The following is a 25,745-nucleotide window of genomic DNA, read 5'->3' as shown; positions in this document are numbered from 1 at the left end:
CCTTAGGTAGAACATGCATGCTAAGTATTTAACGATAGTATTAATAATATTAATAAAATAGTAATGTTAATAAAACAATGGAGATTATTCAAAACCATATTAAAAATAAATGAATGGTTCAGTCTTCATTATTAAAACAAGGTTAAATTCCATCTTTTTGGTCTTTTACATTTAAATGAATACACTTATTTTATTTTTTTAATCTACTGAAGCTAGAAAAGTTTTTAGCTCCTACTTACTTAAGGCACAGCATCATAGGTAAGTACTTTTAGGTAAGCTTAGGTAAATATTAGCACATGCTAGCAAAAGGACATAAAACAAACACATTTTGACAAGTAGAAACAGGTTTGAATTTAGACTTTTCAATTTTTTTTATTAGAATAAAATCAACTTAAAATACTTAAAAAAAAAAACCCTTAAAACAGTTAAAAATCTTTATGTAAATAAGAAGTAGAAATTGCCCCTGGGTTAACAGAGAAACCTTCTCACCTTGTTAGTGAAACTTTCATGACGGCATATCATTTCCACAAATAATGGGCAGAAGTGCAAGACAAAAGAGTAATTTTATTCCTTTTTAATTTTAATTTATGGGATTGTCAGTTACTGACAATCCAAGCTGGGTCTGTAATCAAAGACCCGGCGATTCATAGGTACAGTCCTGGGTGCCAGAGAAGCCAGAGCTGGCCTGGCAGCCTCAGCTCCAGTGCAGAGGAGGCTCTGCAAGCCTTCTGCACCCCTCCCCTAACCTAACTAGAGCGCTGAGCAGAGCCCGTGTCTGGAGAGCCCTGCAGCCTTTCTCTCTCCCATTCTCAAGGTCTGACTGCAAGGAAACAGGTGGGCATCTGGTACCCATGGGCTGTGTGCTCTGGCCCATGGGCTTGTACTGCTGTCCCCTACGGCAAGGTGAGGGGTGAGGGTCAGAGCAAGGAAGGCCACAGCCAGCTGGAAAATGGTCCAGCTCAGTCATAAGAGCCCACATCCAGCAGTTCAGAGATGGCCCTCAATCACATCTGTAAGATTCGGAGACTAACTGAGACTGGGAGAACACTTGATAGGTTGTGTTAAGCCAAAAGGTGGCAGGGAGGGGGGGGTGTCTCCACATAAAGGAGAGGGTGATAAACAACAATGACAAAAAAAAAAGTATGAGGGACTTCAGAGTCCCAAGCTACACTGGAAAGTCACCCACAGCAAGGACAGGTTTCTTTTAAACACATTATTTTATCAAGGCAGGGCAAGATGCCCTTCCTTTTCCACGAGTCGGTCCACACTCCTCCAATGCTGGGTGTTAGTGGGTGTTTGGATGGTTGAAGCCAATGCTAACCCCTACAGTTTCCTTAGCCAAAGCATGAGGTACTGCTAGAAGCCAGAAGATCTAGGTTTAACTTATGAATCAAAGCAACAAATGGCTGTCACGTGGTGCCTCAACTTCCCCATCTGTGCCACACAAACCACAGCAGAGGCCAAGCAGGAGGCAATGACAAGCCAGTGCCAGCAGTTTGAAAACTAACAGCATTCTTCCCAATGCATACAACATGAAGGCACAGCCACACTCAAACTGAGGGACCATTGAGACCTTCCCTTCACTTCGGAGGTACTAGGGTGTGCGTGTGCGTGTGTGTGTGTGTGTGTGTAAGGGACTTACTTATACAGCTCAGGCCAGCACCCAGTAACCAAGGAGGATGACCCTAAGTCTCTGTTCTTCCTGTCTTTGTTCTGAGATTATAAGTATATATTACCATGTGCATTAAGTTACAATAAAGCCCATTTTATCCTGGTTTCAGAGAGAAAAATAACTAGAAAAGAGATAAACAAAAACCAACAGGCCATGTGGGGCCGAAACAAAACAATATCCCTGATTTGTGTCATAAGAGAAAAGGGAATGAAGATTTCTTTTCTTTTTTTTTTTCTTTGAGACAGGGTTTCTCTGTGTAGCCCTAGCTATCCTGGACTCACTTTGTAAACCAGGCTGGCCTCAAACTCACAGAGATCCGCCTGGCACTGCCTCCCTGAATGCTGAGATTAAAGGTGTGCACCACCATGCCCGGCCACAAAGTCAAAATGACTTTACAAGTGCTTTTACGGGAAAAGGGGTGAATGGATGGCAACAGCCACATCTATATTATCAGAAATGCTCACTCAAAACTCCAGTCATCTCTATTTAAAATCGGGCTCTCAGGCCCAGGATCCATAATATAGATTGACAATAAAAGCATCATCAGAATTAAAAAATTCCCTGAAGACGTATTTATTCCTAAAGCTTTGAAAATGCATTTAGAAGATTTTTCCAAAGACTTTTTGATACAAATGTGTTTGATATAAACACATTTTATACGGGTAAGAAACACACACACACAAAGGAGCAAGGATAAAGTGCTATCAATTGTCCAGACAGAACTTCTCACTATTTAGACTTACAGAACAGTTGGTACCTGGTTAATCCATTCAGTAATGTATGTTTGTTTGTTTCTTTTTTAAACAAGAAAGAATATCTAAACACAGCAAAGCCATTTCAGGCCACTTTTTGTATAATCTTTTGATAGTATGTTTTCCCTATGACAATACAGAAATTATTTTGCTTTTGTAAGAATTTATATTCTCTTATTTCTAGTTATCTGAAAATGGAAATACATATAAAAATGTGGGGTTTCTATTTTTTTGAAAGTATATGTAAAACCTAATTACAAAAACCCCTCCAACACAGCAATTGAGATCTAACACTTTAAGTACCACAGATAATCAGGTTCTTTTCTATCCCTCCTGAACATGATCTGCAACAAACCTGGCTCTTTGGCTGTTGCTCCTCTTTCCTTTGGCTCTTCAGACACTGTCACCCGTGAAAAGCATTTCTTCCCCAGTGACTGTTCCACATGTGCTACCTAAAAAGTTTTTTTTTTTTTCAAAGAAAAAAAAAATAATCACAACTTTTTGGAGAAACCGTTGCATTAAGTTAGGCAACTGCAAGTGTGCTGGGAAAAGGTTTTCTAGTGCAACCCCGCCACAGGCGTAAGGCGCCAACATGCTCCCGGGGAATGCTCCAGAAGGAACAACCTCTTACCTTATGCTTGGACAACAGAGGGCTGTAGAAAAGAAAAAGAAAAAAAAACAAAACAAAACACAGTTTTAGAAGTACAGCATGCTTCCAAGCAAATGTCACTGAAACGACTATAAAAAAATAGAGCGTCTCTGCATTCTAATATTAGCGCAGAACATTCCCAGGACTGAATCGCTGCCACTGGCTTCTGTGGTACGAAGTACAGCTAGAGCGTGTGTTCATTTCCGCAGACAGCCAATTACTACTGAAAGCGTCCAAACAAGGTTCACGTGCTCTTCACACCCATAAACAACTGAAATTGTCAGTTTAAACAGATTGTGGCAGAAGGTAATTATGTCGGAATCACCCCTGGTCAGACAAGTAGCTTTGGACTGCTAGGTTTTAAGGAGTACCACTCTTAACAGTATGCTAGTAAAGGTGTAGATGAAGTAAATCCTAGCTTTAAAAAAATTAATTAATTTTTTAATTAATTACAGGTTATTCACTTTGTATCCCAGCTGTAGACCCCTCCCGCAGCCCCTCCCAATCCTACCCTTTCTCCCTCATCTCCTCCCATGCCCCTCCCCAAGTCCACTGATAGGGGAGGTCTTCCTCTCCTTCCTTCTGATCGAAGTCTATCAGTTCTCATCAGGACTGGCTGCATTGTCTCTGTGGCCTGGTAAGGGAGGTGATCAAAGAGCCAGCCACTGAGTTCATGTCAGAGATAGTCCCTGTTCCTCTTACTAGGAAACCACTTGGACACTGAGCTGCCATGGGCTACCTCTGTGCAGGAGTTCTAGGTTATCTCCACGCATGGTCCTTGGTTAGAGTATCAGTCTCAGAAAAGACCACTTTGCCCAGATTTTTTGGCTCTGTTGCTCTCCTTGTGGAGTTCCTGTCCTCTCCAGGTCTTTCTATCCCTGCCCCCTTCTTTCCTAAGATTCCCTGCACTCTGCCCAAAGTTTGGTTATGAGTCTCAGCATCTGCTTTGATACCCTGCTGGGTAGAGTCTTTCAGAGGCCCTCTGTGGTAGGCTCCTGTCCTATTCCTTGTTTTAAAATCCTAGCTTTATTGTTATCATAATACTTGGAATCAGCTCAAATGTCGACAAATAAATGAAATGAGCATGTAAATTGTCACACAGTCACACAATAAATTGGCACAGCGGCAAAACAGCAAACTAGCACTGCACATGATAAAATATAACCCAGGAACAATGATATACTGAAGGATCTAGAAACAGTAGCCATGTTTTATGTGACCCATTTATAGGAAACTACAGGCCATACTCAGCTCCAGAACTCAGTTACAATCCTGGAAGGAGAGGGGAGCATGGACTCGGTGCTACAGGGAGGGACCTCGGAGGGGACACAGTGTTCTGGGTCTTGGATCCTGTTAGGAGCGCTAGTCACACAGACGATGAGAGGGAAAAGCTCACCAGGCTCATACGCTGAACTATAGATAACGAGACATAATTTGGAGTACAGTGATCTAAAGATACCATGCTCCTGTTATGTCCAAGAAAATACTTCAAACGTTTATGACACACCAACAAACCAAGAGTTCCTTCAGGAGGACAAGTGGGAGGTGTCTGCATTGAGTCTATTCGAAAGTAAATAAATTATCTTTACTTTAAAGGCTTCCACCGTTCTGAATATGTTATAAAGATGAAAATGTAAAGTAGAAAGCTAACACAGGAACTTGCTAAGAAAATGAGTTATAATTCAGAATCCTTGAAGAGACTGCCGCAAAGGTTCAAACTGCCTAGCACAGGAAACCATCTGCAGAGCTGAGCGGACATCCCATCCTGACCTATCATCACTCTTCCAAGGCTGCTCTGCAGGACAGCCAGCTCTTCAGGCAAATGTTTGCTCTCCTGCCCGAGCTACACAGAAACTCCTTGGGATTGTTTCATTATTAGCACACAGAGCTTTAGTTTACTGTCCATTACTCTGAAGAGAAGGAGACAAAGTTACCAGCAGAACAGAGAGTCTTTTATCCTTTGTACACTGGACTCAGGGCCTAAGCTCGGACATGGGCACTAGTTAAACACTATCACAGTCCTTTCGCCTTCAGAGCTCTGAGTGGTCCTATGAGGAATTCAGAACAAAGATAAGCAGAACAACAACAAAACAAAACAAAACAAAACAAAAAAAAACAACAAGCTTTACTATTAAGATAATTAGTCTTAAAAATCTATCTCCTTGACACAATCGATAACTGAGAAATACCTAGTATGTGAACTTTTCCTTCATTTAGGTTAAATATTACATATTGTGCTTTTTAGACCATTCTTAAAAAAGTTATAACTTTTCTTATCACACACAAAAACTGGAAAACGGCCAAAATAATAATAATGAATATATTTATCTTTAATTAAATTAAAATAAATAATGATTAAAAAAAACAGAAGAAAAAGTCCTAATGCACAACTTAGATAATTTGACTTGTCTGATCCTTTAATCAGAAATTATCAAAATTATCAACATTTATAGCTAGAAGGGTCCTCTAAGCCTATAGAAACCTAGTGCGGCCAGTAAAAAAGAAAGAAAAAAAGCTGAGAAAAGAACCTTAAAATTTTGTTATACTCAGTTTAATCTCTTAAATTGAAAACATTAAGAAAACAAAGAAATAGGTCATATGTTTCAATATTCACTATAATGTATACCTTCAATCTTCTCTAACTTACTGTAAATAAATTATGACATACTTACTCTTGATGAGTTGTGCAAATTTTAGCAAGCTGTTCAAAATCTTCACCATTAAATCCCTTTTCTGAGTTCCTCAGAGGCTTCACTGTATGTGGCTGGACAGCTTTCCATTTTGTTTCTAAATTTAAGATATTTGTTAGTCACTGGCTCTCACAAAATATATTTAGGCTGCACTGTAATAATTAATATGCAGCTAGCTTCTCAAGCAACCTAAATGTTAGCACAGTTAGGAAGAGCTAACTGGTTACTTCACAGTATGTATAAACATCATTCTACAAGCAAAGTTAGACAGGAGTGCATGCAGAAGAAGCGGACACGGCTACCAAGAGCAAGACACAGATCGTCCACCTTCCTCTCTTCCCTCTGTCCCTGTGCTGCCAGAGCTCAGGGCCTTGCACTGGGTAGGCAGGCTCTCCCACCCTCAGCTGCACCCACAGCCCGTCCTCTGCAACAGGGACTTGACTGTGTAACTTCTGTTCTTTAACAGCGAATGAGGTCAATATGCTAGCTTTCTAGATAGCAACTTGTTACATTACCGCTACTTCCGAGTCCGGGTCAGGCTGTACTTACCCCACTGTTCCTGAATGGCAGAAAGGTTTGCAAGCAATTGCTCGTGATACAGCCTTTCAAGCTGAATGAATTTCATTGCTTTCTCATCTGAATAGAGCATTTGAGGAAAACAGAAATCTACACTAAACCCCAGGTTTGCAGAGGAATGTCCCACGGAAGAAATGTGCACCTGCCGTAAAAACGACAGGACAAAATATCTGTAAACTTAAGTGCGTCTGATGTGAGGGTCCTGGCTTGAGAGTCACTATCGTGTGTACACACGTAGCATGTGAGGAAGGCACTTGGGTTTCAAACTGTCGGCACACAGAGATGGAAGGTTTGCTCGAGGACGGCCCGCTTGACAGTGCACCTCCAGCACTCGCTCCAGCCGTCTAGCTGCAAAGAGCACCCGCAGGGGAGCTTGGAGTCCACATGTGTCCCTTTCTTCCTCTCCTGAAATGACCCTTCAGGCAAGGGTTTCTTCCTGGTTTCATGACCCTTTACTTACTTTTCATTGACCCCTTTCCCCCACAGCTCAAAAGTATAACATGCTAGATAATGGAAACATGGCATGGGCCCTTTATGAAGAATTAATTCACCACAGTGACCTTCCCAATTATCATGTAACTCCACTTTTTTGCTGTTGTTTTTCCTATGACCTTTTGGCTTCCATCTGTACCACACAACTTGTATCTTAGGAGGTCTAGAAACACTGTCCAACTGTGCAGCTTCCTCTTGGCAATGTTCTCAATGTTGACCCAGAAAAAAGGCTTAGCTTTGTATCCTCCCATGAACATGAGGAGGCTCAGCTCTCCCTCTCCTTTGTCACCTTCTCGGTCTTTGGGACCATAAGTCTGGCCCAGGAGAAGGAGAACTCCTCTGCTTCTTCTGCCTAGGACTGAACGCTTCCTATTCAAATGCTCCACAAGGTTTACTTGAAAACATTATTTTGTTGGTTACTAGTGGGGACCTACTCTTTCCTTTGCAGCTCTACATAGCTGTGCATCATAAAACATTTCTGTCAGTGAGGAGCTGTTAAAACATAAATTTCAATTGTCCGGTAATACAGGTGTGTCTTAACATCATGGTCTCCAAACAACACAACCCTCTAGTGATGCTCTTCTCTGCACACAGACCTGCTGTTCAGCAGCTCAGGACCACGGTTGCAGCAAGCAGTCAGATAGCCCTAGCCCTAGCCCTGGCCCTGGCCCTGGCCCTAACCTAACCTGGGTTTCTATGCATTGCTGTCCGCACGCAGTATTTGACTTGTCCTTAAGTACAAGAGAATTTTAAAAGTTTTCCTTCCCAGCAGCAAGTGTTTTCCCCATTCTCTTGAACATAAATATTTAATGCTGATAAAATTAGGGCTTCTTTATGGAAAGCCAAATTTAGGTGGCCCTAGGGGACTTTCTAGAGTGACCTGTTTCCTCCACCTTGCTCTTTGAGGCGGCTTCAAGGGCACAGACAACTGCCCAAACCCACTGAAAGCAAACAGTCTGCACATCTTGTTGCACAGACCTCAATTTAAAAGATGGCTCTTCAAGTGTTCTGTGAATTTCTCTCTGTGATTAAGAAAAGGATACAGTCCTCTTCATGGAAATAGGTCTCAGCTACCTATGAAGACAAAGAAGAAATTAGGATTTGAGTGAAAGGACAAACTTAGGAAATAGCAAGATCCTGAAAGGCTGCTTTGATAGGTCACTGACAAAAACAATTTCACTACATTCAGAGGAACTGTGTAGGCTCAGGGCACAATCCTTAGGCCTCAGTCAAGAGAAGCCAGCACAGGCATTCTTCAGCCTCTGTGCCAACATGTTCACTCTAGTCTAGCTTAAGTCAACACAAGCTTTACCTAATTCTTAAAAAGTAAGGATGCGTAAGGATGAGGGGAAAGCTATAGGCTTACCAAGGTATAACAGGGGTGAACAGGCTTAAAAGATTATTCTGTATTAAAAACTAAAAGTTAGAAATGGCGTCAGTGAGATGGTGCAGGAAAAGATGCATCTGCCAAGGTCGACAACTTGAGTTCAATTCATGTGACCCACGGGTTGAAAGGAGGGAACAAGTTTCCCTTTTACCTCCACCCGAGCACCATGGACCACACATACACACCAATAAGGGCAGAAATGTCACAATACATGAGACCATAACACTACTCATTTCATTTCTAGTTTAAAAACTGCCACCTCAAAACCTTAAGGACACTGGTTTTGGTGACTGTGCATGTTTGAGACTGGTCTCATGTAGCCCAGCTGGCCTTCAGAGCCATATACAGCCAAGGATGATCATAACTCTTGGTCCTCTTGCTCCTACCTTTCACATAACAGGGTTTTAAGTAGCACCAAAGGCAAGGGCAGGCTGCAATATTTTTGTTTCTTGATTATTTTAGCGTGTTTGTATGTGCATACAGGGACACACACTAGAGTCTGACGTGGGGTATCTTCTGCAGCTGCTGTCTTCCTTTCTTATTGGTATTATTTTTAAGGCTGGGTCTCTGTATGTAGCTCAGGCTGGCCTCAACCTCACAGAGATCCACCTGCCTCTGTTTCCTGAGTGCTGAGGTTAAAAGCAGGTGTACTGCGCATGTCAGGCACCTTAGTTCTTGACTCAAGGTTGCCCTGGAATCTGGAGCTCTCTGGTTGGCTAGGCTGGCTGATGGGGATCTGCCTGTTCACCATAACTGCCTTGGTGTTTTTTGTTTGTTTTTACACTGATGCTGGGGATCCAGACTAAGTTCTCACACTTGCACAGCAGGTACTTTTGTAGAGGTGACCTTCAGTCACATTGAATTAAGATGTGTCTCTGTATATTCAACTGTTAATTGCTGAACTGAGCTAAATGTTAACAGATTCTGGTACTGTCATTACTATTATAGAATATCCTATCTCAATATTGTGTTAAAATTGTTCTCCATCATCTCTGACTGGTTAAGGAAAGAGCTGAACAGCCTATAGATGGGAGGAGAGTTAAGGTGAGACTTATAACCCCAGGAGGGAGGTCCTAGATGGACAAGAGAGAGAGAGAGACAGGAGATGAGGTCTCTGCAGTGGTGGCCATAAGGATGGACCCATGAGGCTGGGCCATGAGGAAGTCATCATGAGGGAGTCACCATGAGGACAAAGATGGAGCAGGAGCAACCAGGGTGAGATGAGATGGCAGGTACCTGGGCACATGGGTGGGAAGTAGGCCAGGCTAGCACAGGTTAGAGTGGGTGAGAAGCTCCCCAGCTGTGCTGCTTAAGACTTTTAATAAATGTAACAGGTCTCTGTCTCCTTATTTGAGAGCTAGAACAGAAAGAGAAAGCCCCTCCAATTAATTTTACACATTTTTCCGCCTGAGCTATCGCTCGGTCCTGTGATTACAGTATTTGTTTCATTTTCAATCATGTGTGTGACTGTGTGAGTATGGGAATGTCAGTGCAGGTGCCTGCTAGAGCCAGAGGCAGCTGATTCCTTGGAGCTGGAGTTAGAGGCAGCTGTGATCCAGCTGGTGTAGGTGCCGGGAATTGAACTCAGATTCTCTGGAAGAGAATGGAAGAGCACTACATGCTCCTAACTGCTAAGCCACTTCTTCAGCCCCATGCCTAGACCTACCTTTTTTTTTTTTTTTTTTTTTTTTTTTGGACACAAGATCTCTTATAGCGCAGGCTTGCCTAAAATTCACTCTATAGCCAAGGGTGACTCTGAACTGCTGATCTTTCTGCTTCTACTTCCTGAGTGCTAATTATAGGCCCGGTGTTGTACTGCTATTTTTAAAAAGACCAGGCTAGCTAGATGATACGGTGCTTGCCCAGCATGCTCCAGGCTCTGAACCATAGCCATAACCACAGCTTGGAGATGTAGCTGAGTGGCAGTGCGCTTGTCTAGCGTGTGTTGGTGACCAGGGTTCAATTCCCAACACAACAACCAAAGGGAGAGACCCAGGGCAAAAGAACTGTGAACAGCTGAACATGTACTCCCACTCATAAACAGACACTAGACAGAGTCCAGCCTCAGGATCTGATCCCAGAAAAGCCTTCTCAGTTACCAGTTTCATTCTAAAGGATCTTTAAACAACAACAACAACAACAACAAAATCAATCAGGCATATACCTTAATTCCAGCTACGAGAAGGCAAAAACAATAGCTTGAGCCCAGGAATTATGGCTAGCCTGGACAGAAAGAACCCTGTCACAAACACAATCAATCAATCGATCAGTCATCAAACAATCAAGACTTTCTCTGATTTTAAAAAACTCTGAACTCCTAAAAAGTCTTCCCTGCATTTCTGATTCTCTGTCTTACACTTGTGTCCTTCCTACAGCTTCGATCACACATATGCTGTGGCATTTCTTTTCAACTAAACGCTCACTCACCCAACAGTACATCATCTATCCAGTGTCTTTATCATAGACTTTAGAGCGTATAAAAGTGAGTAAAATATTGTTTTGAACTTTAACGGCAACACTTAATTCCACATATCCAACTTTTTCCCTCTTTCCTGGGCTGTTAGGGGCCTTGACACAGAAAGCCTGGCAGCCAGGACACACCTGCTCTGGTCTCTGCGGGAGGCCGTGGGCACTGATGTACTCTGTTTGCCCTGGAGTGCTGCGCATTGATCCAGTCCCCAGGCCTACATTCCGTAACTAATGTACGTGCGCCGATTATTTGTCTCCCCACTGAATAGCCATTTTAAACAATTTTGTTTGGTGCTGACTTTAAGTAATCGTGTTACCAGAAGAGCCCAAATTTGTCTTTCCTCTAATAAGCAGCAACCTTTGCTGTGTACTTCAAAAAATGCCCCGTGAAATAGTGACAGGGCTCCGAGGAAGGAGTGACAGCAGGGCTGATGCTGTGAGGAAATGTCCAGTCATGCTCTGTGCTCACCAACTGTACGGGCCAGGGAGGGGCTTGCGATAGAGCACTTGCCTGCATGGTTCAAGGCCCTGGGTTCAATACCTGGCACAGGAAGATAAGTCAACACAAAAATAATTGTGTTCTGTGGAAATTATCTCAGAGCCCGTAATTCCACAAGGACAACCGCTTCCTAGGAGCTCTTACCAGTTTATACTGTAATATACTGAACTTTCTGGCTGAGAAGCAGAATTTTTTATGTACTAAGTAGATGAGTCTTATAGTCTGAGTGTGTCCACATATAAATTTTATTTTTATATTTGATAAAAAAAACTTTAGAGTTTTTTTAGAACCTTGATAAAATAGTGTTTATGACCAGACTGGTAAAATAAAAGATGGATAAAGTTTAGCATAACTTGTGATACTTAAAATATTCCATATAAGTTTTTTTTTTTTTTTAGATTACATCAGATTGATTTTACATTAATTATTTTGTATGAAAAAAAAAGCAGGGCATGATGACACACACCTTTAATTCTAGCCTCAGGGTGGCAGAGGCAGGTGGATCGCTGTGAGTTCAAGTTCAGCCTGGTCTACAAAGCAAGTCCAGGACAGCCAAGGCTACACAGAGAAATCCTGTTTCAAAAAACAAAAACAAAATTCTTTTGTACGTACATGTGTGGGGGTGTATGTCTGTTACATGTGGAGGTCAGAGGACAATTTGCAGGATTTGGGTTTCTTTTCCACCATGCCTCAAAAGTAAATGCCTTTGCGGGTAAAGAGGGCAAGTTCAAAATTAAACACGAAGAATATTTACCCTGTAAAAATCCACCTAAATCCAGCAGACCACTGCAGTGAGCCTTACCGCCCCATTCACCTAACACTGGAAAGCAGCCTGGCAGAGCTCATGGGCTTTAAAGGTGAGCGACCTGATGGTTCTAGGCCAAGTCCTGACGCTTAGCAGTGTGGACCCTGAATATCATTTTCATTTTAAAAATGGCCGGAGACCCACACCTACCAGAAACAAAGCTGAGCCCTCTACCTCAAGTTTCCCAGTGTTTGCAGTATACTGCCATGCACTGGTCTCAAGCTGAACTTTGAGACAATGTAGCTCGGGCTGTCCTGGAACTTCATTAGTCGTAGCCTGGGCTGATCTTGAACCTCCTGAGATGCCCCCTTAATCATTTTGTAACTCCGCTTTGGTGGGTACTTAGCATCCATCAGCTGAATGGATCCCTTGGAAGATGGGGGTGGGTTCTAAGTGGCCACCTCTCTAATCTCTGCAGTCCCAGGGTCTGTATAGCCGCACCTAGTGACTGCAATCAACAAACTGAGAAATCACTGGCTTCATCCAAATGTCTGGAGGGGTTGGCAGGACAGACAGCCAGGTTCTCCAGGGCTTCTCACCACAGAGGCCTTTGACAGATGACCAGGGTGTCTGGATTTCCTGTACAGCTGAGCTTCCCCTCGAGGGACGGACACCGCTAGCTTCACTTACTTTCCAACACACCCTCTACCAACACCTCCATTCTCAAAGTCCTGGGTGCAATTATGTTTCCTTCCAATCGTTATCACTGTGATAACCCTGGGACATGAAGGCCGGTGCTTTTCTTCCTCCTGAAGGGTGTGGGAAAGAAGCATTTTCCTCAGTTTCAGACCTTGGGAACAGCAGGCCTGGATGCTACAGAGCAGAGCTCACCTCACAGTTCCCAGGTTTGCCCTGCACTAAGCAGAGCTTCCCAGAGCAGCAGGGGGTTTTCAGGGCTTGCCTAGACTACCTCATGCCAGGGCGCCCAGGCTTTCTTCCCAGTTACTGTATCTCCCAGAGCCTCTTTTGCATACCCATCCCCTTCCCAGCCCCCAACAGTAAGGGCTGGCAGAGAAAACACATCTCTAACCATACTAAGCACTTTGTGGTGCGTGCAGCAGATGGCTTTCAGTCCTCCAAGTCCAATTCACACAACAGGAGATGTTAAGGGTCTTTTAGAAAAACTGTAGCCTGCGCCCCTTTGTCCTATTTTTTTCAGCAAAGGAAGCAACTGGATTTTTTTTTTAACACACACACAGACATATATATTTTAAAGTTCTGTCTTTCAATATTATATACACGTTTGCTATATTTCTTTGGTTTTGGCCTGATTTTTGAGACAGGGTTTCATATAGCCCAGGCCTTCAACTTGTAACAAAGGATGATCTTTCATTCATCATTTTCCTCACCACTTTCCAAGTGCTGGGATACAGGTGTATACCACCACACCCAGCTTGTATGTGCTATTTCTTGATTTCTCATTCTTCCATAAAGGATGAACTGCTAGGTTCTTGGCTGGTGGGCATTCCAACCTTGCAAAGACAGTCATTCTCTCCCACATTCACCTATCCCATGGTATTATAACAAGATCATGGGTAAACGTCCCATGTTGACCTTATTATAAGCCAATCCATGTAGTAAACTATTTTCTTGGCCTGAAAAGAACTTTGTTTTGCTTGGAGTTGTTCCTGCCCACCTCAACCCCACTCCTCAGCACTGGGCACTGAGCATGTTCAGCGTATTATTCTACCCCTGAGCTATGTCCTCAACATAGCTATGTTTATTAAAAATAAACCAACTGGGGGCTGTGTGCAGTTGTACCTCCTCTTTGTCCCAGCTCACGGGAACAGGCAAATCTCTTTGAGTTTAAGGCCAGCCTGATCTACACAGCAAGTTCTGAGTTCTGGAGTTATAAGGGGAAAGTAGTGCAGGGAGATTGTTCAAGGGGTAAAGTGCCTGCTGTCAAGTCTGAAGACCCAAGTTCAGTTCCTGGAACTCACACAGAAGAAAGAAAGAAATGATTCCCATGAATTGTTTTCTCACCTCTACAGGCGTGGTGGTGTGTGAGTGGGTGCAAACACACATGCCAAATAGACAAATGTAATGTAAAACTTTTTAAAGGTTTTATACACTTATTTGTCCATCTCCCCTCCTCTTGTGTGTGAGAGAGTGTGTGTGTGTGTGTGTGTGTGTGTGTGTGTTGAGTGCACTGTCATAGGATAACTTTTGAGGGTCAGTTTTCTTCTTTTACTGTGTGTGTCCGGAGTCCTGGGATTTAACTCAGGTCCTCAGGCTTGTTGACAAGTGTTCTTTCTACCTGCTGAGCCAGCCTAATAGTGATAAAGATATGAATCCTCCTAATTTTTAAAGTTATAGACTATATAAGTGTTATCCACATTAATGTTTTCTTTTAAGTGTACAATTTTTCTATGTATTTCACACTTAAATAACTTAAAATACTCAATGTCTAAATCTTCTTTCAATACATTCAGGTTCAGCAGTATTCAGAAACAAAGCAATGTTTTGTTTTGATTCTTCCCAAGATCTAATCTGCTGGTAGTGGTGCTAACTGCCCTCCTGGATGCAGCTGATCCTTCAAATTTTCCTTCACTTAGATGAGCAGTTCTCAAGCTGTGGGTCTCGACCCCTACAGGGGTTGCAAGTCAGATAGATTCATAGCAGTAGCAAATTTATAGTTATAAAGTCGGAACAAAAATAACTTCATGGTTGGAGTCATCACAACATGAGGAACTGCATTAAAGGGTCACAGCATTCGGAAGGCTGAGAGCCGCCAAGCTGGACCCTCCTCCCAACATCCCGGAGTGATCTCTCATCTCCCTTGTCTCCCATCTTCTGTTACCTGGTTTACCCCCTACTTTGAAGTGTGGCTTCTTGAGAGGGAAGAGATACCAAAGGCCCTCAAGCAGGAATATTGTCAGTTTATCTGAGGAGCTGCCAGGGAGCCAGAGCTCCTGGAAGACACCAAGAAAGACTGGTAGGAATCCAGAACTGAGGGGCGATGGGCAGAGCTCACAGGAAGCATTACAGGCCGCGGTCAGGGTTTTGGCTTTTACTAAGAATGAGAAGAGATGCCACTGGCTCCTGAGCAGCTAAGTGTCACGGTCTATTGTGTTTTATGTAAGTCACAGATACTGCCATGTAGAAGGGGAGAAGCCTGGAGAACACCATTAAACAAAGGGAGATTTGTGCAGTGAGGAAGTTCGGATGGGATTGGATGAGGCCATACACACACACACACACACACACACACACACTTGTAGATTACAGAGGAAGGGCCCGTGCGGCAGCTCTACAGGTAAAAGTGCTTGCTGTGCAAAGTTGAAAGCCTCAGCTGGCTCCCTGGAACCCATGGAGGTGGGAGGGTATCCTCTGACCTCCATATTTATATGTATGTGTATGGTGGCATGTACTTCACATCCCACCATACACATACATACTATAATAAAGGAAATGTAAAATCTTTAAGTGGAGAAACTATCACAGAGAAAACTACAAAACATCAAAATGTTAATAACTAATAACTGGTGGATCTAGGTGAAAAGCACAGGACGATGTACTGGGAGTTACTCAGTAAATGAAATAAATGTGCTTCCATCCCTCCTGCCTTGTGTGTCCCTTGGGAAGTGACAGGGTATCCCATATTCTGCACAAAGAAGATGGCCTCAGCTGATGCCTGTGGCACTGATGCCCCAGCATCCTTTGCAGCTACGCAGCGCTGACGTCACAAGCAGCCTCAGAACTGGCCGGTGGGCACGGAGCTGGCACTGTGCAGTATGACTAAGGCTTTGGCTGTGGACCAAACACTGCACAGTACATGCCCATGCTCTTTAACTCAATTCATCTTCCACCAGCGTTATAATGATCCAGAAGCCCAGGCCACACAGCGCAGCACAATGCTACTATACTCACTGAGCCATTTCCCAGGGCTACTGACTGCTGAGATGCGTTGGAACAGCAGTTTAGAGGGCTAGGACGGGTGTGCTTCTGGGAAATGGGGTGGAACTTCACTGTGAAATACAAACAGATACTCTTGAGTCAAGATTCTTACTGTCTTCCTGACTAAAATGAAGCTCTCCCCCTTCTATTATGCTTTTGACCTGGGATCACCTGCCACGGTGGGGGGGGGGGGGGGGGAGAAACCTTTTTAACTCTAATATAACTGCGGCTTAAGGATAGAAACTCAGTGAAAAGATCTGTCTTGTTATTTCTATCTCTATTTTATTTACTTGTTTGTTTGTTTCATGTATGTGAGTACCCTGTCTTCATGCACACAAGAACAGGACATCGGATCATATTATAGATGGTTGTGAGCCACCACATGGTTGCTGGGAATCGAAATCAGGTCCTCTGAAAGAGTAGCCAGTGCTCTTAACGGCTGAGCCATCTCTCCAACCCCTTCTATTTTTATTTTGAATATTCTTTTCCCAACATTGCACTGAAATTCTTCAGGGGAGTTCAAACCATAGGAAAATCAATAGCCACATACTTTTACCCTTGATTTGGCAATGAATGCCATTTTGTCAAATTTGCTTTCTCTCTGTGCCTCCTCCATCTTTTCTGAGCTTCAGGTTTCTCTCACTTTTAGTATCTCTAATCCTTGCACTTATATCAATTGGGAAGAAGGACACTCTTCTATATAACCTATGACCCCATCAGCCACATAAAAAATGATGCTTGGGGCTTGAGAAAGGGCTCAGAAGTTAAGAGTGTCAGAGCTCAACTCCCAGCACACGTGATGGGCATACACTGTAGGGCAACTCCAGCTCCAGGGGATCCAACACCTTCTTCAGTTCTCTGAGAGTACATACACACACATACATACACACACACACACACACACACACGTATACACACAGTCTTAAAAACAAAAACATTTTTAAAAATGATGCTTTAGTCAAGTGTGGTGGCACACACCTTTAAACCCAGCACTTGGGAGGCAGAGGCAGGCAGATCTCTTAGTTCAAGGCCAGCCTGCTCTACAAAGTGAGTTCTAGGACACCAGGGCAACACAGAGAAACCCTGTCTCAAAAAAAAAAAAAAAAAAAGCTTTATTTAAATTCAACTCATATTCAAATTTCTTCTGGGTTAAGTATGGATGCATTAAATCCAATAGCAAATTCTAGTACGAATGTTGAGGAACCTGATGAGAGGGGCAACCTCAGCTGGTCCACTGGGAACAGATGGTAATAAGGAGGATGAGACAGCTGAGCACATCTTTTGCAAATTCAACCCACTATGCAAATGCAATGAAGGCTGAAAGCCAAGGGAGGGCTGCCTTGGCATAGTTGTCCTCAGTCATGGCAAGTCAGTGATGTTTTAGGAGCCAAGCAGCAGGCCACAGCTCCTCCACAGCCACACAGCAAATAATAGGAATCTGTAACATATACATCTTAGTGCCTTGGAACAAAAGGTATTAGACTTAAAAAAAAAAATCACTATTGTTAACTGCAAAAGCTGAAACAGAAGGAAATAAGGTAAAAAGTTAAGGGCTGGGAGTGTAGCTCAGTTTGGCAGAGTGCTTGCTCAGCCCTAAACTTGATCCCTAGCTGGGTCATGCCTGTAACCACATTACTTGGGAGTAGGAGGCAGGAAGATCGGAAATTCAAGGCATCCTGAGCTACATAGCCAGGACACATGAAATCCCATCTCAAAAACAAAAACACCAACCAACCAAACAGAAAATCTTTCTCTAGTCCCAAGTACCAATTATTTTCATTTTAACAACAAATAAAAGGCAAATCACAAGCATTTAAAAATTCTCCAAGTGATCTCATACTTTGGAATGTTTCCCACTGCTGTCTTGAAGGCCTCCTCCCTCCTCTTTCCCCACTGCCAATCATCAGAAGAATTCTGTTCCTAAAATTCAAGTTGCATTCTGGGTATCTTCAGTATCACGCAGTAGCTGAGTGGCTGTTAGGCATATGTGAGGCCCTGCAGTTATCCCCAGCACGACAAAACAACAGCAACGACAGCGGACACCCCCACCCCAGCAGGCATTCTCCCTGCTGAAAGCCCTCAGCTCACCTGTCTCTTTCCTTCACCTGTGGCATCTCAGCCACGCCTTTCATAGCCTAGTCGCTCTGCTGTGAAAGCGCACCTTTCGTTCCTTTTTAAAAATCTCTAAATTTGATGTGTATAGGTGTTTACATGTGTGTCTGTGTACCTCTTGTGTGTCTGGTGCCTGTTGGGGGACGGAAGAGGGTGTTGGGATTCCCTGGAGCTGGAGTTTCAGACAGTTGTGAGCTGCCCTGTGGATGCTGGGAATTGAGGATAGGTCCTGCTCCAAAACCTACTCACCCTGAACAACTCAGCTCCAGAGCCGCTTTTCTTTCTCTATTGCCGACTGGACAAACCTCAGACATGTCCACTCTGATAGTACAAACTCCCACGCTTGTATCTGCACACTTATTTCTCCCATTTTACCATGGATCTATTTAGGACACGCATTAGGAGGTCTGTCCCTTCAGTGGCTAGCAGGCCTCTTCGCATGAACCTTATTAAACTCTTGCCATATTGATTCCTCTTTGTATTTAGCTGAATCACTGAATAAAAGCATGGGACTGCCCAGATTACAAATCATCCAAGGCCACACTGTGTCTACCATGCAGAATATGGCAAATTTCCCACTAGGCAAACACTTGTCAACAATGGGTGGGATAGTCAGTGGTGAGCAACTGGGTTTTACATGAATCCAGACACAGAAACCAGTGTTGGTGAGGCTGAAATCAGGGTGTGGCATCATACCTGATGGAGGAAGAGGGGAAGCGCTCTGGAGTCCATCTGCTCCACCTCGCCTCGGATCAGAGAGAAGAGTGGCTGCAGCGCTCGCGCTGAGGCCTGTGGTGGGTCATTCGCGTTCATTCCGGCAGCTTCCTCCTCACCGGCAGCCTGAGATGCTGCATCCTGTGTCTGCACTAAAGGTGCGGCATCTCCTAGAGAGAGTGAAGGAAATCACTGCATGAGGCTGGACCCTGGCACAGGTGAATGTCTTACACTAGTGCTCCCCTTAGTGATGAAACTGTCAAGGAAGACTGGAGATTCGGGGAAAAACCCAGAAACCACAAGTTTCTGCCCTCTTTCAGTGAGGGGCTGTGCTGATGCTTCGCTGTTGCTAGAGCACTGCTGCAACCATTTCTGCCAACTAGCACTGAGGACCAGTGAGAAGGGGCTGTGAAGCCAAGTGCTTGCTTTACAAGGGGAAAACCCAAGTCAGTGCCAAGAAGTCATGCAAGAAAGTTGGGCATTGTGGTACACTCTGGTAATGCCAGTGCTGGGTTGGTCTAAGACCGGAGGATTCCATAGGGAGGCTGGCTGACTCATCAGCCTCATGTTCCATGAGGTACACCCTGGTAAAAGACTGTGTCTGAGGAAAAACAAAAGGCAGTGACATCTAATGTTGTCCTCTGGCCTCAATATGGACACACACACACACACACAAAAAAAAAAAATAAATAAATAAATAAACAAAGAAATATACACAACTTATTGCCTGATCAAAAATTTGATTTTCTCCCAATAGAAAGATACACTATACTTTGATGTTCTGTCTTGCCTCAAATAAGAAAGACCTGAACAAGCAGGCAACTGTGATACCCCGCAAGACAGCGAAATAAACTGAGCCTCCTTCTTACAACATTAGAGCTACTTGAAGGTCCCAGGAGACTGGTGGGGACTCAGGTGGCAGCACCTACAGCAGTGAGGTGTTTTCCCTGGAGAAAGAAGTGCTGCAAACTTCTGAGCCATCACTGCTAGGTGCTCAGCCCATCCACAGCCTTTGAGATGCACCCACTTTTCACGTTAACTGTTATGAAAACAGCTTTCACCAAAACCTCAGTATTGCTTCCAATTCTCATGTTCAAACCAAGTGACAATACGTATCCCAGTGAATACAGTCATTCAGCTGCTGTCTCAGAAAGGCTCTTTTCCAGTAATAAGAGTACAAGTAAGCTCTTTCCCGCCGCTGTGTGCCCTAGGCCTAGGCCCTCTCCCCCCCTTCTCTGTCTACCAAATAAACCCAGTGCTCTGGCCAGACTGGTATACTCTCCAACTCCCTAGGAAAATATTCTACACCTCTCTGTGCTCTTGCACATTTTAAAAGCTGGATGAGTTCCCATCCATTTCTACCTATTTATGTTCTACTCTACCCTAACACACACACACACACACACACACACACACACACACACACACACACACTCACACAATCACACACCCACAATCACAAACTTCAGAGATGTTACCCACACCTATATCTTACCACCTTTTGTTTGTTTGTTTTTTGTTTTTATTTTTAAGACGAGTTTCTCTGTGTAGCCTTGGCTGTCCTGGATTTGCTTTGTAGACCAGGCTGGTCTTGAACTCACAGAGAACTGCCTGTCTCTGCCTCCTTGAGTCATGGGATTATAGGCCTGGATATATTTTACCTCTCGAGACAATGTTCCCTACTGAAACAGAGTCCATAAGTCAGAGAGCTTTGCTGGAGAAGGGAGGAGCTAGGGTCCAGTTATAGCATTATCTTTCACAGTGACCTTAGATTAGAATGTTAGGCACTATATATGGAGATGAATTCTCAAATCTCTCCTAGATCTCATCACCTAAAACAGTAAAGACACTCACAGAGATTCTGATAATTAGGTAATAAACAGAGTGTTGGCCTGGTGACGCATACTTGTAACCCCAGAAGTTGGCAAGCAGAAGCAGGAAGATCTGAGGTTCCATGCTGTCTTGAGCTACACATGGAGTTTGAGGCCAGACCGGGCTACAAGAGAATCTGTCTCAAAACAACAATGGCACCAGAGAGCTAGATACAGGAAAATCCCTGAGGCTTGCTGACTAACCAATCTAGCCAACTGGTGAATTTTGGGTTCAGTGAGAGACTGTCCTAATCAGGGTTACTACTGCTATGATGAAACACCATGATCAAAAACAACCTGAGGAGGAAAGGGTTTATTTGGCTTACACTTCCACACCACTGTTCATCGTGGAAAGTCAGAGACTAAACAGGGCAGGAACCTGGAGGCAAGAGCTGAAGCAGAGGCCACAGTGGGTGCTGCTTATTTTCAGTCCGGCACTCTAGTTTTCCTCATGTCTTCCCAGGCCTTCACATCTCATCTCTTCTCAGCCCTGAATTGTTGAGGGGAACACTGGCACAGCCAGAGACTCAGGTATACACTGATGTGATGTGAACCCGTACCTTCCTATTGCACTAAATGACTCTATAATAGCTACCTGGGCATTCACTCTGTAACACAGAAGTTCAGTTGTTCTCCATGTGAATTTCAAGGTAATTCTGACAGAGTTACATGTGACAGTGATGCCCTGGGAGTCTTATAAGTGGTTTGCTTTAAGAAGGTTAATCATGTTTCACGAATTATCGCTAAAATTCTTTGTGGTACATAAAAAGTTCTCTGAGAAAAAATACATTTACAGTTAAGCAAGAAAATCAAAACAGGAACTGCCACATGCAATTTCCCCTTCACTATAAAGTCTCATTCAACATAAACAAAGCTCTCTGTTACTGTGCATGCATCCAGATGGTTAGAGAGACAAGAAACTCTATTTACCTTCCTTTGCAAAACCACGTGATTTACAGTTAAAATACCCACCAAACAACGTGGTGATGCTATTTATACATTTTGCAGATGACAGGCAAATTCATAAGCCCTAATTTAACTTAACACCTGTCAACTTTATTAAGCACTAAAAAAGAGATCACAGTTTAGCATTTGTCTGTTAAGGTTTTATTTAGCGTTTATACTTGATTTTAGCAAAAGACTGAGAAACAATTTTATTTGACTAAAAAAATTTTTTGTAACAGCTCTGGGGCAGCAATTAGCCAGTTTATCTTGACCGAGATACATTTGTTCAGTTCTGTGTCCCTGACACAGATCCATTCAGCTTAGGGCCCCAGCCTGACAGTTGTCAAGAGGCACCCTGCAGAGCAGAGACGCCCTCTAACAGTCTGTCTTGAAATCCCAGGACTACAACCAGCACGCAGGCCCCTCCAGGAACCGCCCTCTTTGAGCACAGCTGGGATGCGGCTGCTTGGCTTCAGGCTGGGAACAGTGTGCCTGGATCATTTGAAGGCAAAAACAACACACATGAAACATTTCCACAACGAGACCTGAAGGATGCTGTCTAGAAGCTAGCAATGACTCGGGAAACAGTGTTGATGGAGCCCTAGAATTGGGTTTTCAAGGCAAAACAGGAGAAGAGGCAGCCCCCCTCTCCCATGTCCCTTTTTTCTAACTGGTCTCCATTGCCTAAAGGACTGACACAGGGGTTTATCTCTGCGGCATCTGATTAGGAACCCTTCCAGAGCAAGAAAGTGGCAGGCTTTGCTGAAAAACATTGTCAGGTGGTCAGAAAGTCAAAGGACAACTGCTTGGGTCACAAGATGACATTTGAAGCCAGAGAGGAAAAGCCAGGACTGAAGTTACCCTTGAGAAAGCAGGGCAGTTGAGAGTAACTGGCAACCTACAAAGCCACTCACAGTTGTGGGGAAGGATGAGTGCTTACAGAGAGCTTGAAGGGACCCTGGGCTTTCACCTCTGCAGCGAGCAGGAAGTGAAAGCTAGTGTAAACCCATCCCAAAATGCTGTGTCCATCTCAGCCATAATCTGCAGGCAGATTAGGTGGAAACGTAAACCTGAGGTCTAGACAGTTCCCATCCCAGACTCTTTCTCCCGTGCTTCTTCTTTCTAACTTCTAACTGATGTCAGAAAGTAAAGGACAGTGCTCTACATTTAAATATTGTGGTTACTGTCTAAACAGACTCAAGGGTTCTCCGCATTAGGGCCAGCATTCTGAGTAAGACAAATCTGAAACAGAGACAAAGTCCTTTGGCCTGACCTGGGGTCAAAGGGACATATTCTGTAATTATGGTATAATTACCACTTATGGTATTATGGTATAATTACCCATGTGGCTGGGTCTCCTCCTGTGCCCTCAGGCTACAGCCTCTGCCTTCAGAGGGAGCCAGGCACAAGCAGGGCTATGGTGAAGAGGTTAGGCTGGGGTCATGCTCGTCTACTGACACATGGTAATAAAGTAATTAATGTCAAAGAATAAAAAAGGTGACAGTGTTAGAAGGCACTGGAACCAGTGCTTTATGTTAGGTGGCATCTTTTGGTATTGTTTGTTTTGAGACAGGATCTTCTTACCATGCAGCCACAGCTGATCTGGGACTCACTATGTAACCCAGTTTGGCCTTGAACTCATGGGTGATCCTCCTGCCTCCTTCTAAGGGCTGGGATTACAGGCACAAACCACATGGCAATTTAAAAGTGACTCTTAATCCTTGGGGCTGTTTTGAAGGACACGCCTCTCATCTGCTACATTTTCTGCTTATAAACTGGCAGGCTCTGGACAGCAATGCATACACCTCTAAGAGAATCTTCTCATTCTTTGCTGGTAGATGTCACAAAGGGCATTTTTCCTTGAGCAAAAGTTACAAGCCTTTTTATAGCTTGTTTGCTTTGCTGAGCACTTAAAGAGGATGAGCTCTATCTAAAAGCTTCAATAAACCATAGTAAGCCTCAACCTAGACCTACCTTCATATTAGATACTACATCCTTCAGCTAGACTTATCTTGAACTTAAAGATCTTATTTAGTTTTTCCTTTCAAATACAGGGCTCATTCCATCAGGCACATTATCCTCAGCCCAGTGTTTAGCTTTCACAGGTACACCACGGATTTGAAGAAACATTTCACAACATAAATGTTATGACAACTCGAAGGGGATTTAACAAACACATGCCAATGAGAGCATTCCTGGGCCAGTCTCTCTGCTCTTAACCCTGAAGGTTTCAGAGCAAGTGACCCACGGCAGCTGTGCCCATTCCACCACAGGGCTCCCTAATTTCCCTCCAGTTCTGTCACTTCCTAGAGCTTGCTGCAGGCTGTTTTCATTTTTGTATTCATGGCACAATTAGCACACATAAATATTGCCAGGAATTAGGTTCTAAATTATGTAGAACATGCCAATTAGCACCAATGCTGGGAATCTCTAATTTTCCTCTTAGACGTTTGATTAGCTGTTCTACACTCTAACAGGTCTTATTAAAAACTAAAAATATGCAAGGGGTTTGCCCGAGCATGCAATTAATTATGCAAATTCCTAAACCTTAAGTTAATAAAAGCTCTTAAACTTCTTGTCCACAAACAAATCAAGTGCCAAAGTTTCATGTGAAATTAATACAGAGCTTTTCAATCCTGGCATCCTGACTTGGTTAACATCAAAACGTCTAAGTTCCACCATGTTATCAAGGTCATTCCAGGAATACTAAATTCACCAGTTATCAAATATAAAATGTTTCGTGGTTCTCTGGGATACATAAAGGTTAACAAGTGTCTCAAAATTAAGTTACCTTACAAGGAAGTAAGGGAAATGATGTAAGTAAAGGCTCTTGTTGTTTGAGCCTGGAGACCTGAGTTCAATCCCCAGAGCCCGTGGAAAGGTGGAAGGAGAGAGGTGACATCACACAGTCTGCTAACGTCCACAAACACATGGTCTGCACACGAATAAGTGAATTTAAAAAGTATTTATGAGTAATGCTCTCTCTAACAAAGGTATAGGCACATGTGTTACATTTGAAAACTTAAAAACACTGTGGAAAGAGGGAGATTAATACCCAAAGAAAATGAAAAATTCCCTAAAACGATTCCTGTTTTAATCTATAATTCTCTAAAATCTCCTGACAGTAGATTATCTCCGGAATAACAGAATCAGATAAAAAAGCAAGATTTAGAAAGCCAGGAGTTAAGTGTGAAGAAAAGCAAAGAGGGTCAAATGTAACAGCATTTTATCCAGTTTATATAAAACATGTTACAAATTGTCCTTTAGCAGGAATCTTTATGTTTCATGGAGCTATGGACTACATAACTACCTTTATATTCTTTTAAAAATTCGTTTTTACTGAGATGTAATTTACACGGCTTACAATTCACCTTACAGATTTTAGTGGCTTAGTATCTACAGTGTTGTCTACTGTGGAGACTCCGCGTTTGTGACTTCTTTCGTTAAGCATAATTAATGCTTTCAAGATTCATACTGTGATTTGTATGAGTACTTCATTATTGTTTCTTTCTTTGTTTGTTTTGAGACAGGGTTTCTCTGTGTAGCACTTGCTGTCCTGAAACTCACTTTGTAGACCAGGCTGGCCTTGAACTCAGAAATCCACCTGCCTCTGCCTCCTGAGTGCTGGGATTAAAGATGTGCACCACTACTGACAGAGTTAGTACTTTATTTTTTACTGCCAAATAATATTCTGTTGTATATATGTACTTCCCAATGCTCACTTGTGTGCCTTTTTGTTGTTACTGTTAACAACAGAGTCAGGTATATAGAAGAACAAAATGTAATTTTGACCTATGGTTGACTCTTTAGAAGCAATTATCTTAAACAAATGAAGATAAGACATTAACTCCTTATAGGGATCAAACTCTGGAGTACAGAAAGAGAAAAACGAAAGGGGACTACTAGAAAACGCCTTAGAGTTGTGAAGGACAGCTGTGGCACTGAAGGACTGAGAAGAGAGCAGGCATGGTGGTCCACACCTATAACCAATCCCAGTCGTTGGAGGATGAACCAGGAGGGCTACCACGGATCTGGGCTATACCGTGAGTTACAGGACAGTCTGGGATACTCAGGGCTGGCGAGATAGCTAAGGGGTAAAGGCACTTGCAGCCAAACCTGACACCTCCCACATCGAGGGAAGAGAGAAGCAGTTCATCCTTGGCTCCTTCACACACACACACACACACACACACACACACACACACACACACACAC

At 43.4% G+C, this 25,745-nt stretch overlaps 1 protein-coding gene across 3 annotated transcripts in view; it reads right to left on the bottom strand.

The window, feature by feature from the left end:
* Positions 1-25,745, bottom strand: part of Cnst (consortin, connexin sorting protein) — a 78,581-nt gene that overhangs the window by 17,251 nt on the left and 35,585 nt on the right. For all 3 annotated transcript variants that reach the window (XM_055608913.1, XM_055608904.1, XM_055608921.1), the window contains 6 exons: positions 18,697-18,884; positions 7,875-7,905; positions 6,313-6,399; positions 5,746-5,860; positions 3,056-3,077; positions 2,780-2,876 (listed from right to left, as the gene is read on the bottom strand). In XM_055608913.1, the coding sequence (XP_055464888.1) occupies positions 2,780-2,876; positions 3,056-3,077; positions 5,746-5,860; positions 6,313-6,399; positions 7,875-7,905; positions 18,697-18,884 (540 nt within the window). The remainder of the gene's footprint in view (positions 1-2,779; positions 2,877-3,055; positions 3,078-5,745; positions 5,861-6,312; positions 6,400-7,874; positions 7,906-18,696; positions 18,885-25,745) is intronic.

The sequence above is a fragment of the Psammomys obesus genome, unplaced genomic scaffold (genome assembly GCF_907164565.1).
Source record: "Psammomys obesus unplaced genomic scaffold, mPsaObe1.curated_primary_1811, whole genome shotgun sequence".
Taxonomy (NCBI): Eukaryota; Metazoa; Chordata; class Mammalia; order Rodentia; family Muridae; genus Psammomys; species Psammomys obesus.
This window is presented reverse-complemented; position numbering and strand designations above follow the sequence as displayed.